Source organism: Notolepis coatsorum (assembly GCF_963971535.1).
Source record: "Notolepis coatsorum genome assembly, chromosome: 1".
Classification (NCBI taxonomy): Eukaryota; Metazoa; Chordata; class Actinopteri; order Aulopiformes; family Paralepididae; genus Notolepis; species Notolepis coatsorum.
This window is the reverse complement of record NC_140165.1, coordinates 233,590,351-233,607,101: the sequence shown is the minus strand read 5'-3', so window position 1 is coordinate 233,607,101 and position 16,751 is coordinate 233,590,351. Positions and strand designations below refer to the sequence as shown.

General features: G+C 45.0%; 1 protein-coding gene across 2 annotated transcripts in view; it reads left to right on the top strand.

Moving 5' to 3' along the window:
• Window positions 1-14,319, top strand: part of LOC311238291 (alpha-actinin-4) — a 98,248-nt gene extending 83,929 nt beyond the window's left edge. For both annotated transcript variants that reach the window (XM_084326318.1, XM_084326317.1), the window contains exons 13-22: window positions 1,079-1,229; window positions 3,309-3,417; window positions 3,552-3,692; window positions 4,628-4,810; window positions 5,811-5,945; window positions 6,380-6,559; window positions 7,284-7,430; window positions 9,121-9,201; window positions 10,997-11,155; window positions 11,963-14,319. In XM_084326318.1, the coding sequence (XP_084182444.1) occupies window positions 1,079-1,229; window positions 3,309-3,417; window positions 3,552-3,692; window positions 4,628-4,810; window positions 5,811-5,945; window positions 6,380-6,559; window positions 7,284-7,430; window positions 9,121-9,201; window positions 10,997-11,155; window positions 11,963-12,121 (1,445 nt within the window). In that variant the 3' untranslated portion in view covers window positions 12,122-14,319. The remainder of the gene's footprint in view (window positions 1-1,078; window positions 1,230-3,308; window positions 3,418-3,551; window positions 3,693-4,627; window positions 4,811-5,810; window positions 5,946-6,379; window positions 6,560-7,283; window positions 7,431-9,120; window positions 9,202-10,996; window positions 11,156-11,962) is intronic.
• The last annotated feature ends 2,432 nt before the right edge of the window (window positions 14,320-16,751 follow it).

Sequence of the window (16,751 nt, the reverse complement as noted above, 5' to 3'; positions counted from 1 at the left end):
CGGGAGAGAGACAGTAGAGCGAAAGTCAATTAACGTTGATGTCAAGATGGACAGTGGAAGAAAGAGAAAGGGTGGAGGAGAGAGGGATAAAACAAAGAAAAAGAAAGGCCCTTACAGGAGAGAGTGGTTAACTGTATTATAATAGTAAATAGAAAAATATGTTGTGCTCTTGCTTTTTTCTTTTTGAAGGTGGAGAGAGTAGCATTGCTAGTGCCACAACAGTTTTATTTGAGGTCCATAACAGTACATTGTACTAAGCAATTGTTGGCTCATTAGTTTGTGATTCACATGCACTAAAATTCACCAGAATGCAGGAAATTAAGTCTTTGTAACAAAAAATTTCCTGGTGGGGGACCCCCAGACCCCCCGCTTAAAAAGTGGCCTGACTGGGGCTATATTTCACGCTATATCTCCCGGTATGAATTATTTCCCCAGTCCGGCCCTGGAGGAGTGTGTATGTGTGTGTCTTACTCTGATCGCTGTGTGTGTGAGTGAGAGGAGTGCGTGTGTAATGTATTGTGTGTCTAGTCTGATCATCATCTCCTGCAGGGGAACAATGTTTTCAATGTCCAACATTTGCTATGGGATCATCATGTTATGATGTTGTCTGGAACCCTGAGAAGCCACTCTCACAAAGATAGGTAGAGCACAAATTTTTTATTTTTTTTTAATGACTAATCGACGCAACAATTTCTCGTCGACGATTTTTTATAATCGACGTCGTCGATTATGTCGACTAATCGTTGCAGCCCTAATACGCATATTGATATTATTATTATGTATATGCTATATTCAGTATGTTTGTATGCCAGTGGTGATGCTCTAAACCCAATTTCGTTGTACCAACAATGACGATAAAGTTTCTATTCGATTCTATTCTATACACACATACGCACATACGCATGCACAAACACACATGCAGTCATGGTCTAAAACACATTGACTTATTCTTCCTCCATTCGTGAGAACCAGACTTTTGCCACAAGGCTTTGCTAGACCCTCGTGATGTGTGTAATGTGCGTGTTTGTGTAATGAGTATGTTGTGTGTGTATGTAATGCGTGTGTGTAATGGGTGCAGGTAAGGAGGCCATGCTGACGCAGAAGGACTACGAGACGGCCTCTCTGTCAGAGGTCAAGGCGTTGCTACGGAAACACGAGGCCTTTGAGAGCGACCTGGCCGCCCACCAGGACAGAGTGGAGCAGATCGCTGCGATTGCACAGGAACTCAAGTAAGTAAGAGTGAGGGATGGGAGGAGAAGGATGGATGGGAGGAGATGGACAGGGTAGCTGTCTGTCTGCTCAGCAGGGGAGAGTGGGGCATGGTCGTTTCTTCTCCCACGCTCATTGAAACATATCAGACATATTACTACTGTAGTCTTGTGGGGACCTACTGTACCATGTTGTGTCCTGGCCCACTGTTTAAGAAACCTGGCTGTAGAGAGAACCTTTGATTGAGTGGGTTATATTGGGATAATCTAGTCTATTATGTGTTGCTGTTGGCACGTAAGGCTTTATTAGTCATGTAAATGCTGAATATTCCAGATAATAATAATGAATTGCATTTATATAGAGACGGGTGTTGTGAAGGGCCAGATTAAACCGAATATATATATTTATTTATATATATATATTTAATTGTATTTGTATATTCTCTAATATTCCCTGATATCCCTTGTATATTCCTTGTACAATATGCATTGAATATCCATTCTAGCCTACTGAACATCCCATAATAGTCTCCATTCTACTATTGGTCGAGACCTTGGTGCCAGGCTGCCATACCCCTCAGACCCAGTTCAAACGTACCGCTCGACATGTACGAACAAGTCCTAGTTCCGCGTAGGAATTTGGCTACCGCACCACTAATGGGACTATTTGTTCATAGTGCGTATATATACTGCGCTACTAAAGTAGGACTTTCTTTTCAGTCCAGTTTCTTACCCTCCAATAGAGTCACAGACGTAAAGCCTCCCCGCGACGCCACGTGTGGGAGTAAGGCCAAGTTCGCCTACCATCGGTATTGAGACATCGTGTATATTAATATTTGAATAGTCATATTTGGCACTATATCGTCGAGTTGGACGTAGTCTATTAAGCTAATAATAGTCTGTTAATATATAGTGCTTCGTGCGGTGAGAATACTACCGTAGTCAGTACCCCATCGTTTCGGGCAGAGAGCTGGCTGCTTGCCCAGGGTGGTTGACCCTATGTGAAGCTGCACCCGAGGAGCCCCAGAGCCGACGAGCGAGTGGACCTGTATACCGGATTATTCTACCGACGACAGCCCGCCTTCCCAGGCACGGATTATGCTTTGGATACTTTGATTATTCCATGGATAAAGACCCCCGACACTGCCGTGTGTTGGAACCCCCCCCCCTGGAGAGGACGCAAGGTGAGGAGACGCTCTGCAAGACGAGGTCTCTTCACGTCTCTCCCCCGTGGACCGGAGAGAGCCGGCCCACAAAGAGTCCACCTGCTTTCATCTGTGGTCCAAGGATCGCCGGCGCATTGAACGGCACTACAGTGGGTTCACCTGGGATACCCTTGGCCGGACGAGGCAGCTGGATTCTACCCCCCCCCCCCCCTCCTACTCCTGTCGGCTTACAAGCGACCGGATTAACCCCCTCTAGTGTATCCAGCCTATAATCATTAAAGTATCATTGCTGTTATTCCTTAACTATTCCAGGTCGTATATTTACCACCTGCGCCTTCAGAGATTGGACATTCTCTATTGATATACCGACGAATACTCCTTGCCATAAAAGTGCATACTATTTCAATTCATAAATGTAATTAAGTGATTAAGTGCTTATTCTACACACCATCGCTGTGTAGGAAATAAAGACCTGTTTCTAATTCGTACATTTGTGTTGGATCCGTTTCATCTACGTGAGAGTGTTCATGATAATATATTTATGCCGTGTACTGGGTGGCCGAATATTAAGTACAAAGGTAGTGGTAGTAAGTATCATATCTAGTAATACAGTCAGGGAATTGTACCCCTCAGTTACAACGGGGATTGATATCAGTCAATTACGGGGAAGGGATGATTAGGTGGCCTTGATGTCAGAGACCTGATTGGGAATTTGGCCAGGAACGTCGGGGAACCCCCTACTCTTTACGATAGGCGTCCTGGGTTCTTTAACGACCGAATTCAGTCAGGACCTCGGTTTAGCGTCTCATCCGAAGGATAAGATAGTATCTCCTCTGCAATTTGAATATAAATAAACATTGAACTTTGACAATATAGCTACGTGGTGTCCTGTATATTTACTGTCTCTTCCCTCCTGTGTGTGTGTGTGTTACAGTGAGCTGGACTACTATGACTCTCCCAGTGTCAACGCTCGCTGTCAGAAGATATGTGAACAGTGGGACAGCCTGGGGTCCCTCACCCAGAGCCGCAGGGAGTATCTGGAGGTACGACACTCCTCCTTCACTCCCCCTCCATCCCATAATGCCTCCATACAATCAAAGAATGTAAACTAGAGTTTATTTTACCAATGTTGACAAGTTTAGTGAACCTTTGCCAAATTCCGTTTGTCCACCAACAGAGAACAGAGAAGCAGTTGGAGTCGATAGACGAGCTGTACCTGGAGTACGCCAAGAGGGCGGCGCCCTTCAACAACTGGATGGAGGGAGCCATGGAGGACCTGCAGGACATGTTCATTGTCCACACCATCGAGGAGATCCAGGTAGAGGACAGAAAAGACGAGGTGTACGCATTTAGCAAACCTGGACAACGAGAGTAGAATTTACTATGTAGCCTCCTCGACACCAACGATTTACTTAGAATCAATTTGTATGTGTGATGAGGCTTCGTTTTTCATTTCCCAGTACACCGTAAAATCCTTACCCCTAGTGTCGGGGCCTAGAGTCGGTACATAGCAACCTGGTTTAGAGGGGTGGTCGGTACAGTGTGTATGTCATCGGGGTTATTAGATGGGCACCTCCCATCACAGATTAAAAATTAAATGCATACAACATATATTTAAAATGTTTGAAAGTGGCCGGCCAGTAACCAAAAGGCAGCTGGTTCGATCCCTGCCACTGACTGAAGGGTGTATTCCAGCTGTGAGCTGGTGACTGAAGGGTGGCTGGTATTCTAAATCAAATCAAATCTATGTGTATAGCCCGAAATCACATGGAATTGACCCCATGGGCTTTACAGGTCAAGACGTAGATCCAGAACAAAAACCACCATAAAATCCACATATGCAACACCCCCAGACTTTCCTACATGTATGGTGCCCACCATATCTGCCCTTGAGCAAGGCACTAAACTCCAAAAATGCTCCAGGGGCTCTGATGAAACGCATATAATTTTTTTTTTTACATTTAGTCATTTAGCTGACTTTTATCCAAAGTGACTTACAAGTTCTGTACGACAAGCCATCAGGAAGGGCACAACTCTATCAGCTGAGTAACAATGTTCATGTGCTACAGTGTAGGTTAGTATATTAGGACATGTGCATGACAGTAAGGTTAGTTAGGGTTAGATAGATATATATATAGATAGATAGATAGATAGATAGATAGATCGATATGTGTGAGGGACTGTGCATGTGTAACTACGTGTAGGTATGCAGTACCAGTACATAAACCCCCCCTCATCTCCTCTCCTCCTCAGGGTCTGATAACGGCACATGAGCAGTTCAAGTCCACCCTGCCTGACGCCAACAAGGAGCGCGAGTCCATCCAGGCCATCCAGGCCGAGGTGCTGAAGATCGCCCAGTACAACGGCATCAAGCTAACTGGAACCAACCCCTACACCACCATCACACCGGAGAGCATCGACAACAAATGGGGCTCGGTCGGTTCAACGCTTATGAGTGACATGTCATGATGATGATGATGATGTTGTTGTCTTTTGTGGACACAGCTGGGATTCATTTCTCATAAGGATGTCTGTTTTCTGCACTTTCATCCCTTATTTAATTTTTTATTGTCCTTATCACATCCTTAGACAAGAAACTGCTCCCTCTTTATTTAATGATCACATCCTTAGACAAGAAACGTCTCCCTCTTTATTTAATGATCACATCCTTAAGACAAGAAACTGCTCCCTCTTTATTTAATGATCACATCCTTAGACAAGAAACTGCTCCCTCTTTATTTAATGATCACATCCTTAAGACAAAAAACTGCTCCCTCTTTATTTAATGATCACATCCTTAGACAAGAAACTGTTCCCTCTTTATTTAATGATCACATCCTTAGACAAGAAACTGCTCCCTCTTTATTTAATGATCACATCCTTAGACAAGAAACTGCTCCCTCTTTATTTAATGACCACATCCTTAGACAAGAAACTGCTCCCTCTTTATTTAATGATCACATCCTTAGACAAGAAACTGCTCCCTCTTTATTTAATGATCACATCCTTAGACAAGAAACTGCTCCCTCTTTATCTCATGAACTTCATATACACGTATCCCACATTTTCTTGTTTAAAAAACATTTAACTAACATTTAAACGTTAAACTTACTGTACTGAGCTTCTTTTTCGGTTGTTCTCTTTAAGAAACCTCATCCAGGCCAATAAATGTGTACTCTGTTTGCTTGATGTTGTCTCCACCTATTGGTTTATGCGTGTAGGTGCAGCTGCCCCCCCCCCCCCCCCCCATTTGTAATCAGGCTCTTTATTGTATTCATGTTGGCACTATTAAAATGCAATTAGATGCCAGAGAACACTTGGGGAGCACATACAGTGCAGGCAGGGGGTAAGCGCTCCGTTTAGAGACTATTCACTTATCTGTGTTGTGTTCCAATAGTGTATAACGGTGTTGGTGTTTGTGTGCGTGTGTGTTTAGGTGCAGCAGCTGGTGCCACAGCGTGACAAGCTCCTACAAGAGGAGCTGACCAAACAGCAGAACAACGACCATCTGAGACGCAAGTTTGCTACCCAGGCCAACGTCGTGGGCCCTTGGATCCAGACCAAGATGGAGGTGATGAACCCGCCCACACAGCTCTCCGCTCGGATCCGCTCGGCGGCGTCTATGAGCTCAGCTGCATGTCATTTAAGCACACTGTTCTCGGGGCCAACATCGTAGGAGGCTGGATTCACACCAGAACAGTCTTTAGGGGGAAACCGGACGTGGATGAATGCGCCGTTTGTGACGTTTTGACGCAGAGTAGAGCCGTGCTCTGCTGCACCTGGAGAGAGCATCTGGAACTAGAAGTAACTTGTGAAAATAAATAGTCGTGGCCAGCGATGTTAATTGAGGTCAAGTCGGTAAAAGTGAAAGTTATTTTCCCGCGAAATCATCTCGGATCTACTGCCGCCATGTCCTTTTGTATACGTCTCCGCCATCTTTATTATAACCCTGTTGCAGATGGGCAGGATATGTGTTTTTAAGTGTACCCGTGTGTGTGTTCCCAGGAAATTGGCAGGATATCCATTGAGATGAATGGCACCCTGGAGGACCAGCTAACCAACCTGAGGGAATACGAGCAGAGTATCATCGACTACAAGCCCAACATCGACCAGCTAGAGGGAGAAAATCAACAGATCCAGGAAGCCCTCATTTTCGACAACAAATACACCTCCTACACCATGGAGGTAACGCACACGCAAGAACACAGGCTCACGCGCACGCACGCACACACACACACACTGGATCTCTAAACTGTGGATGTCGCTCAGACAAGAAAGCAGCCTTTTCTTACCATTTAAAAAAAAAAATCCCATCAACATTCTCTGTAAGATCATATTTAATTAAATTTGTATTTGTTCCGTTCATGGCAATGCACAGCTCCACAAAAGCACAACAGCATCATTTCATAATAAAAGCACCTCCCAATTTGCACATTCCATGAGCGAAAAGGAGCAGGGAGAATACAATCTTATTTTGCCTGCCCCCTTACCTCAAAACCAATAAATAAACAATAGGAATAGATGGTCTGCCAATTCCACATACCGGTAGTTAACAATCAATACTTGCAATAACAGAAAATGGTCATAGGGAAAGCTATTACCCCTCAACTTCATAACATCTAAATGTTCTTTCTTTATACATTTTCTTGAACTGAAAGATATTTGTATAGTTCTTTAAATAATTCTGTAGAGAATTCCACAGTTTTACGCCACATACGGAAATACACATCGTCCTACATGCTGGTGCTTAAAATTACATTTCTCGTCCTCGAAACTAGAAACGGACAACTTCTGCAGCTTTCTGGTTTTTGACTCATGCAGAACTAATAATATCTGTATTCAACATTTGTGTAGCAAATACTGTGTAACATAATTTTCTCCCCCTCTCCTCTCCCCACCTCCCCTCCAGCACCTGCGCGTGGGCTGGGAGCAGCTGTTGACCACCATCGCCAGGACCGTCAACGAGATCGAGAACCAGATCCTGACGCGTGACGCCAAGGGCATCAGCCAGGAGCAGCTCCACGAGTACCGCGCCTCCTTCAACCACTTTGACAAGGTCAGGGCGCCTGGCCTCGCCGCTCCAAACACACACACTTGACCTGCTACAACGTGCTACTGTTGGTACACAGTCAGATGCACCATTGTATAGCTTAGAGATGAAGGACTAATATATGGTATTTTTTTTGTGAACATTGTTTTCAAACCTTAATCTGAAGTTTATTTGAGTACTTTCGGGTGATGTAACATTATTCACTCCCAAGTGATTTGGATACATTTTACAACTGCCAATACATGGGCTGTCCAAACGATGTCAAAACGGACCTGCATAATACGGCTAGTCGGCCATTATTTGTTTGTCGTCATTGTTTCAACATGGAGGCCAACAAAGACACCGTAGATGACGGCTCTAGATGGATCTAGCCAGTAAACAAGGCATTTTATTCAATGATCGAGAGCAGCCCAAAGAATCATCTTTTCATTTTATTACTCGTATGAATATTTAAAGGTCGAGAGCAGCCCAAGGAATCATCATTTCAGTTTATCACCAATATGAATGACTGAACCCAGTTTGAACAGACATATTGTGCCATTATTCAGTGTTTATGACTTTTTATTGATGGATCCTGATACGCGGTATGAATATACAGACCTATTCAGGAGCGAGGGAGAGAGGAGCTGGGCACGTGCAAGTATCTGTTAGACACACTGTAAGCATACATGTATTTATGTATGTACGCTTTATGGTAGTGGGAGAGCACTAAATACACAGACCCATCTAGTATGCATCTAGACACGGGAGATAATTATGTCCAGGTGTTGGCAGAGGGGAGATGGGAGACGCCGTGGGTTAGGGCTACGTCTGTGAGAGCTAGGAGCACTCGGAGGGTTGACGGTTTGGGTGTCATGACGATGTACCAGGAAGAGGAAGTCACCCCCCCCCCCCCCCCTCCATCCACGATTCCACGCCATGATGTGTTGCATATCACCACCTGCCTCTGTGTTGCTGCATGCTACTGTCTGAACTGCATGCCTGGTTACAGTCAGTGTAAGGGGTGTAACAATACGCACATTTTCTTATTCAAATAAATGTAATGTGTTAAAAATATATTCATACTAAAGAGCTCTAATTATAGATTATTTACTGCACATTATTTAAGAAAAATTTATTTCAAAGTCATAAACGTTGAAAAAGAGCCTTAAACATTATGCTAATAGCAGTAGCCACACCATACCACCAGTTAAACATTATGCTAATAGCAGTAGCCATACCATACCACCAGTTAAACATTATGCTAATAGCAGTAGCCATACCATACCACCAGTTAAACATTATGCTAATAGCAGTAGTATGTTTTTGTTTTAATTGTGTATCGAGATCGTTACACCCCTCATCAGTGTAGTAGTCTGCACAGCATGCACCCGTAGTACCTCACCTCTCCAGAAACTACTGATCGTTGGTTCATCTGTCTGTCACACTGCATCCTGGTAAAGAATCCTTGATCTCATGGTGAAATCATGAGTACGGGTTGCCTTGTGTTGTTCTGTTCATTGTCTAAACATCCATGAATGTCTTGTCTTGTCTGTGTCGTTCCGTCCTCTGTGTCTCCATCTCTCTCCCTGCATGCCGTGGTCACGCGATCACCATCCACCATCGTGTTGTGATTGGTCCATCCTCATGACGTGGTGCTCTGCCATTGGTTCCACTGGCTGTGTGTTGTGTGTGGCCCATGATTGACCCATCTCAGGACCATAGTGGGGCTCTGATGGCGGAGGAGTTCAAGGCCTGTCTGATCAGTTTGGGCTACGATGTGGACAACAACAAGCAGGTAGGCATGCCAGGACAGGAGCTCCAGTATTTATCAACCGTCTCAGACGCAGAGGGCTGATCTAGGATCGAGGTTTCCATTACCAAGGTTTAGTTACAGCAGAAACTAACCACTAACGGGCTGTCACAGGACCAGTGTTCTACAGCATAACTGCTTTGTCTAAGAAAATGTTATTCTGGTCTGTCCCGTGATCAGTGAACTGCGTTGTTTTTGAGGAAACCTGGACTGAAAGTCCAAACTGATCCTAGGTCAGCGTTCCTAATCTGAGCCGCTTGACGAGCACCAGGACAGGGTCAGTTAAAACATATGGCTGCTATACCTCTGTATGGCCTTCAGGGGGCGCTGCCGCTCCACGGCGCTCTAGCTTCATTCCCCCGACAGACCTCACTCTCCCAGCCTCTCTCTACCTCCACTCCCTCTCGGTTTGGCTTTTACTCTGCTGGAAAGACACTCTCTTAACTGGTTTTGCTTTTTTACCCCCCCACCCCACATACACCTCCCCTCACATTACTCACTCTCTCCATACCTCGTCTTTCCTCTTCTTCCCTGTTTCCGTCCGTCCCTTCAATACATCCAACTTGTCTTTGTCCTGTCGTGTGCTACTATTCCAGTCGCTTCCTCCTACATGGCTTCCATCTCCATCTTTCTGCCCGTTTCAACTCACTCTCTCACCTGCTCTTACTGTTCTCTCTCTCTCCTCTTCAACCCACACTCACCTGCTCTTACTGTTCTCTCTCTCTCCTCTTCAACCCACACTCACCTGCTGTTCTCTCTCTCCTCTTCAACTCACTCTCACCTGTTACTCTTCTCTCTCTCTTCAACTCACTCTCTCACCTGCTCTTACTGTTCTCTCTCTCTCCTCTTCAACCCACACTCACCTGCTGTTCTCTCTCTCCTCTTCAACTCACTCACCTGTTACTGTTCTCTCTCTGCTGTTCTCTCTCTCCTTCAACTCACTCTCACCTGCTGTTCTCACTCTCCTCTTCAACTCACTCTCACCCGTTACTGTTCTCTCTCTCCTCTTCAACTCACTCTCCACCTGTTGCTGTTCTCCTCGTTACCAACCTCAAATTTCCCTCCTCATCCCTGCCACCTCTCTCTCTGTCCCTAACTCTGTCCTTACCACCTCGTACCTCACCCCCGCCGCCCCTTCCGCTCCGCCTCCCCTCTGTCCCTCCCTGCGCTGTGCCGTGCTCTGCTGTGCTGGGCTGTGGTTCCGGCTGGGTACAGAAGCGGACAGGACAGATGGTCGCGGATGATTTCCAGGCTCTGCTCATTGCAACAGGAACCAACCTGGTACTGCTGCCCTGACTGATGCGCGCTCTCTCTCTTTCCCCCTCTTTCCCCCCTCTTTCTTTTCTCTTTCCCCCCTCTTTCTTTCGCTTTTTTTCTCTTTCCCTCTCTTTCTTTCTTTCTTTCTTTCTTTCTTTCTTTCTTTCTTTCTTTCTTTCTTTCTCTCTTTCTCTCTTTCTCTCTTTCTCTCTTTCTCTCTTTCTCTCTTTCTCTCTATCTCTCTTTCGCTGTTTCCACTCTTTCCCCTGTACCTTCTTACCCCTGTTGTAAGATGCTGTTGTACCTTCAATTTAAAATTAGAACCATAAAGCTTTTTAAAAAGAACATGTTATGTCATAAATAAATAGCTCTAGTTATGTACCGGTAGATATCAACCTGCGATCATTTGAATGTAATATATATTCTCCTGCCCCTTCTCTCTCTCTGTGTGTGTGAGAGACCATCCGTTCATACAACACGTCTGCATATGTTCCGGGTTAACCTGTTGTTTCCCCGTTGCCAGGGCGACGCCGAGTTTGGCCGCATCATGGGCATCGTGGACCCCAACAGCAGTGGGGCGGTCACCTTCCAGGCCTTCATCGACTTCATGTCCCGGGAGACCACAGACACGGACACTGCAGACCAGGTCATCGCCTCCTTCAAGATCCTGGCTGGAGACAAGGTGAGAGGAGAGGCCCGGGCGGATACACATCCCAAAAGGTCCTTCAGAAAACGGAAAGACGATGTCCACAATAGGGCTGTCACTTTAACAAAAAATCTAATTCGAAATAAGTTTCAGAATTGTAGACTAGTTCGAATTCTATTTCAGTGTTAAAAAAAAATAAAAAATAAGCTATTTTCAAAGTTTTTTACCATGGTATGTTTGGTATCATTCTTTTCAGCACAGTCTCACCTATATGACCGGACCATTTTTTCTTTAAATAATAATATTATAAAAAAATAAATTAAATAATTCAAGTTCGAATCTCGTGTTTGTGTGTAAATTTGAAATTAAATTCGAAAATAATGTGACAGCCCTAGTCCACAAGCATTGTCCTGTGCTTTATTTCACCAAACCAATTTCTAACAAACGTTTTGTTGGCGGCTACATCAGGATCCAGACAATCTCCACAAGGACTTGTGAAAGAAACCTCCCCTTTCTGGGCACAGTGTTATAGTTTGGTTTGGTGAGATTTATTACCAGCGGACATTACCTCTCTTTAATCAGACCTCATGCAAGAGCAGTATTTCATAAGTGGGGAGGACAATTCTGTGAAGGGTGCTCCAATTTTCCTCAAGTGCTGCTATTCTAGCAGGTTATATTAATAGCCACAAAAAAACAAGCACACAATGAAGTCAGTCATCGCATAAATGCAATTTTTGCTCCTGATGATCTCTGTCTTACATAATATATATACAAATGTAAAGATCTGATATTTGCACGGAGAACACGAGAGCTGAGCGTTCCCTCTCCCCTGTCCTCCACCAGAACTTCATCACGGCAGAGGAGCTGCGGAGGGAGCTGCCACCCGACCAGGCGGAGTACTGCATCGTCCGCATGGCGCCCTACGCCGGCCCCGATGCAGCGCCCGGAGCCCTCGACTACATGTCCTTCTCCACCGCCCTCTACGGAGAGAGTGACCTGTAGAGGAGAGGAGCGAGGGATGAGGGAGGGGAGGGAAGTATATATATATAGAGGGAGAGGTCTGCTCTGCGTAAGAGGAGGCTCCCAAGTGAGGGACCGGAGAACGTGGAGGAAGGGGAACAGACAATAACGGCTCTGTGATTGGTTTTGTGTAGAAGTGGGAGGGACTTCCTCTCGGAATTATCAGCTCTTGAGGTGCCCCTGCCTGTGCCGGTTGCTGAATCATTTGAAATTTGCGACTCTTTTGAGCTTGTTGATTGAACTCTAGTTAGGTTTGGCGTTTGCCAGGTGTTATCTAGCTCTACCTTTTTAAAAACAGGTCAACAATAATCGATGTTAATCTGTCATTGTAAGATTACGAACGGGTATATCCAGGGGCATCTATGGGCTAGGGGGAAGGTTTCTCCGTAGTGCGAGTCCTTAGCTTCACCCTCTCTGCCTTTTCGGGGCAGTGGGAGGGACAGGGGAAGAAGGGGGGGGGGGGGGGGGGGGTTGGGGGGCACAAGCTAATCTGATACTTATGCTATTTTTGTTTATTTTATTTTTTTCTCTTGCCAGGGGGTTTGGGTGAATGGAATTGGGCTGTCAGGTGTGTTGGGTTAGGAATGTGGTAGCAGAGGGTAGGGGGAGGGGTGATAGATTTGATTTGTCAGCTGGCGAGGTTTGTGTATTAGAACGCAGAGAGATATATGATGTGGTCAGCGATTGGGAAGGGGGGGGGGGGTTCAACTGACCAGAGAGATATATGATGTGGTCAGCGGTTGGGAAGAGGGGGCGGGGGGGGGGGGGACCAGAGAGATAAAATTACATATTTACCCATAATTCCCATGTTGCTGGACAAGGTGAACTCTGATATCTAACCTCAGCTCTTTCCTCTTTCTGTTATTGTTTTTGTTTATTTTTTGTTTTTCCTCCAGCAGGTGGGCTGTAGGATGGGGGATAGGGTGGGAGGGTCTCAGTGCTGTACATACTTATTTTTCCAGTACAACAAAATGACACACACAGTCCCAGTTACTCATAATCATCAATCGCAGGCTTTCCAGTAGGGGCAAAAAAAAAGAAAATAGTGGAATTTTTTTTTAAACATCGCAAGAAATTGAAAAGCCAATGATAATAAAAAGCAGAGAACGCAGTTTCACCAGTAGATAGGTTTGAGTTTCCGGGAGTCGAGATTTTTTTGGATTTTCTTAAGAGTTGTTTGAACCATGGAGATATTCAGAATACTGTGTTTATGGAATAAACTGGTAAGCGTTTAGTCGAGGGGAGTGCACCCAAAGGCCTTCATTGATGTAAACATCACATGACACCGTTGTTATATATATACATTTATAAATATCTGCTTCTGTGACATATATCTGTCCCAGGTGGTATAAGGTGCTTATTTAAATGAAAGCTAGCTCTACATTTCTATAGTAGTTTAAGACTCTAGGATCAAAAAGTAGTCTGTTTATATACCTGAAAGCACATGTCGGTAATGGACACATTTGATTGGCCGAAGGTTCCCGCACTTCCTGGACTGAACGGTTACCGCGGTAACAGTGCTTTTTGAGAGCTTCCCTTGTGATTGTTGGAAAAAATGTGAGAGTACTAAAAATGTGCCTGTTTAGTGGCTACAGCCCTGTCCCTCTCTCTCTCCCTACCCCTCTCCCTCTCTCTCTCCTTCTTGCCCTCCTCCGCATCCCTCCATCCCCTCCTCTGACCACGCGTCCGCAGGACGGGGCAGGGAGGACGGGGTCCTAAGGGGAGGGGGGGGGGAGGCAGAGTCTTTATAAACATTCCATTATGTCTTAAATAAATAGATGGGAAAGGAAATTACTGTCTACAAATCTATGCAATCATATTGTATCCAATATCACAGAGTTCTGGGTGTAGTGGCGGGAATTGGTGAGACTAATCGATTTTGAGTAAAAAAAAAATTCTAAATTAAACGTGAGAAAAATGTTGGTATTTGTAGGCTAAAGGGGAGAGGTGGAGAGAGAAAGGAGCGAGGAAGGGACGGGGAAGGAACTAGAAGAAAAGACTTGGACCAAAAGCTTGTTGTTTTTTCCTGCGAGGTTGGAGAGAAATGAACTCTGGAATTGTGATTTCTTTTTTGTACTCTTTAATATCAAACCTTATCTGCTGTACTGGAAACTGCAAAGCCTTCTGTCTCTAATGATAAGTGAGTTTCACAAGCACACATAAAGTTTCCTTACAAAATACTACGTTGTCTAGTTTCTTTTCTTTTTTGTCTCTTGCGTTACTTACTGTACTGTGTTACTTACTGTACTGTGTTACTTACTGTACTTAGTGTGTTACTTACTGTTCTGATTCACTAAGTTGAGGTCTGGAGCCCCAGGTGTCCTTGATCCTAAGTCACAGGTGTGGACTCAAGTCACATGACTTGGACTCGTGTTACAAATTTGATGACTTCAAGATTCGACTTGACAAAATCATGAAAGACTTTGACTTTAACACCAACGACTTGTTACTTCACTCTGCCTCATGACTTGAAAGACTTTATACTCTCCCCAAGCCCAACATTTTGAAAAAATGATGCCATAAAAAGTGTAAAGTGAATCAACTTAATTTCCCTGATTTCAGTACTTTGGACCAATCCATCAGCCACCAATCAAGTTGTGCAGAATCATCTAAATATAATATACCTGTACTATAACTATTACTCTGTTGATTTTTTTTAATGGCTTTACCTTTGTAAAGAACATGCATATTAGGATTTTCTTTAGGACTCAAAACCCAAAGTTTCATACTTGTGACTTGCCTGCCTTGACTTGTGACATGCCAGCCTTGACTCTTGCTAAATCACAACAAAATTCTTCTATGGGCGTGAGGGGAGGGGGCGCTAAATGTTATCATAGGGTTCCATGGTTACTCTATTGCATATCTATTTTTGGGGTTCGAGGGCGACATGGTCGAGATGGGAGCATGTCTATGTTCCCCGGGTCCTATGGTCCCCGGTAGTGATAGATAGTCAGACCACCAGCCCTGATTCCAAACTCTAACCTTAACCAACTTCGAAAGAGTCGCCAAGCTTAACCAGTTCGAAACGAGGCGGACATTAATAATTAATAAAATAATAAAAATTAATAAAATGATCAATCAATCGGGGAATATAGGGATGATTGACCCCGTCGAGACCCCATGTGATTTTATAAAGACTAATTATGTATATTACCATACCATCTAAATTACTGTTCGCTGCTGAGGTATGGATTGACAAAAACGATCTCATATTGTGCTTTTACGAGTTGTTTTTGTTGTAAGTAACGGAAAGGGGTTGGACATTTGGAGAGGGAAAGGTATGGCTTTGGCACGAGGGTTCACTTCAGACCCTCAGACGAGCTATTCGTGATCCTCAAACAGGAGCGTGGAAACACGAGGAGGTGGTTTTAAGAGATTTACCATGTAACTGTTTTATCTGTTTCCGTGTAGCTTTGTTTTACGCACGTGGAGGTGTCACGTTGGACGTACTCTGGAATCTGCGGAGATAATTCCATCGACAACAAAACGAACTACTCATAAAATGGGAAGGGATTTCAAAGTCGTATGTGATCTGAGTCTGCTGAATAATTGATCTCTAAAAGGCTGGCTTTATCCGCCGCGTGCGCACCACCGCGGTTTGGAACCACAGACGTCAAGAAGCGCGCGACTTGTGTGGCGGCGGAGCCTCGCACCTGGGCCGTGGCGGCGGGAACGATGCTCGTGCTCACCTTCGTCTCCCGCGTGCTGCTCGTCTTCCTGCTGTCAGAGGCGGGTCATACCGACAGATCACCGGTAGGACCCGAATGGATTCAGAGATCCGACTGTCAAAACTATTGATGTTGACCTCTTTTTAAGTTCAGTGTTGAGATACTTTTGCATTCATAAGTAATTTTGGTGATTGGGTCATTATTATTAGTGGTCTATTTTATTAGCTTTTTTTGGGGAGGTGGGTGGCAAGTGTGATTTTTTTTTTCTTCCGTAGCCGCATTTCTCGGAGACGCTCTCTGATTGGCCGACGCCTGTTTATAATTTATAATTTAGGACCTGCTCCGAGGTCATCAATTGGCACACATGCGATGCATGCATGCAATTCGTATCTGCGATTAACCCATCCCGTCGCCCTTCCCCCCCAAGGGCAGCCGGGAGCAGACAGGCGTCAACGTGAGCCGCGCCAGGGGACCAATCCAAGTGCTCCTGTCCGTCTTTGTCAAGGACGCCACAGCGTTAGCGATCTTGTTGTGCATGTTTTTCCATTGGGTTTATCTTATCGGGGGGGAAACCCTTCCGAGCACGGGGAGAACATGCAAACTCCACACAGAAAGGCCTGGGAGATACCCCACCTGGGTAACTGGCATCATGGAAACCTGGTCCCCAAGCGGGAATCGAACCCTGGACCTTCTTGCTGTGAGGCGACAGTGTTAACCACTACACCACCGTGCCGTTCTACACTGGTTAAGCTTAGGCACTCTTTCGAAGTTGGTTAAGGTTAGAGTTTGTCTTAGAGCGTGACGGCAAGTTCTTTCAACGGTTAAGCTTAGGCACTCTTTCGAAGTTGGTTAAGGTTAGAGTTTGTCTTAGAGCATGGCGATAGAACGCCAGGTAGTTTGCAGGCTGTTTGACGTGGAAATGGGCAAAGACAGCTCGTCACGCG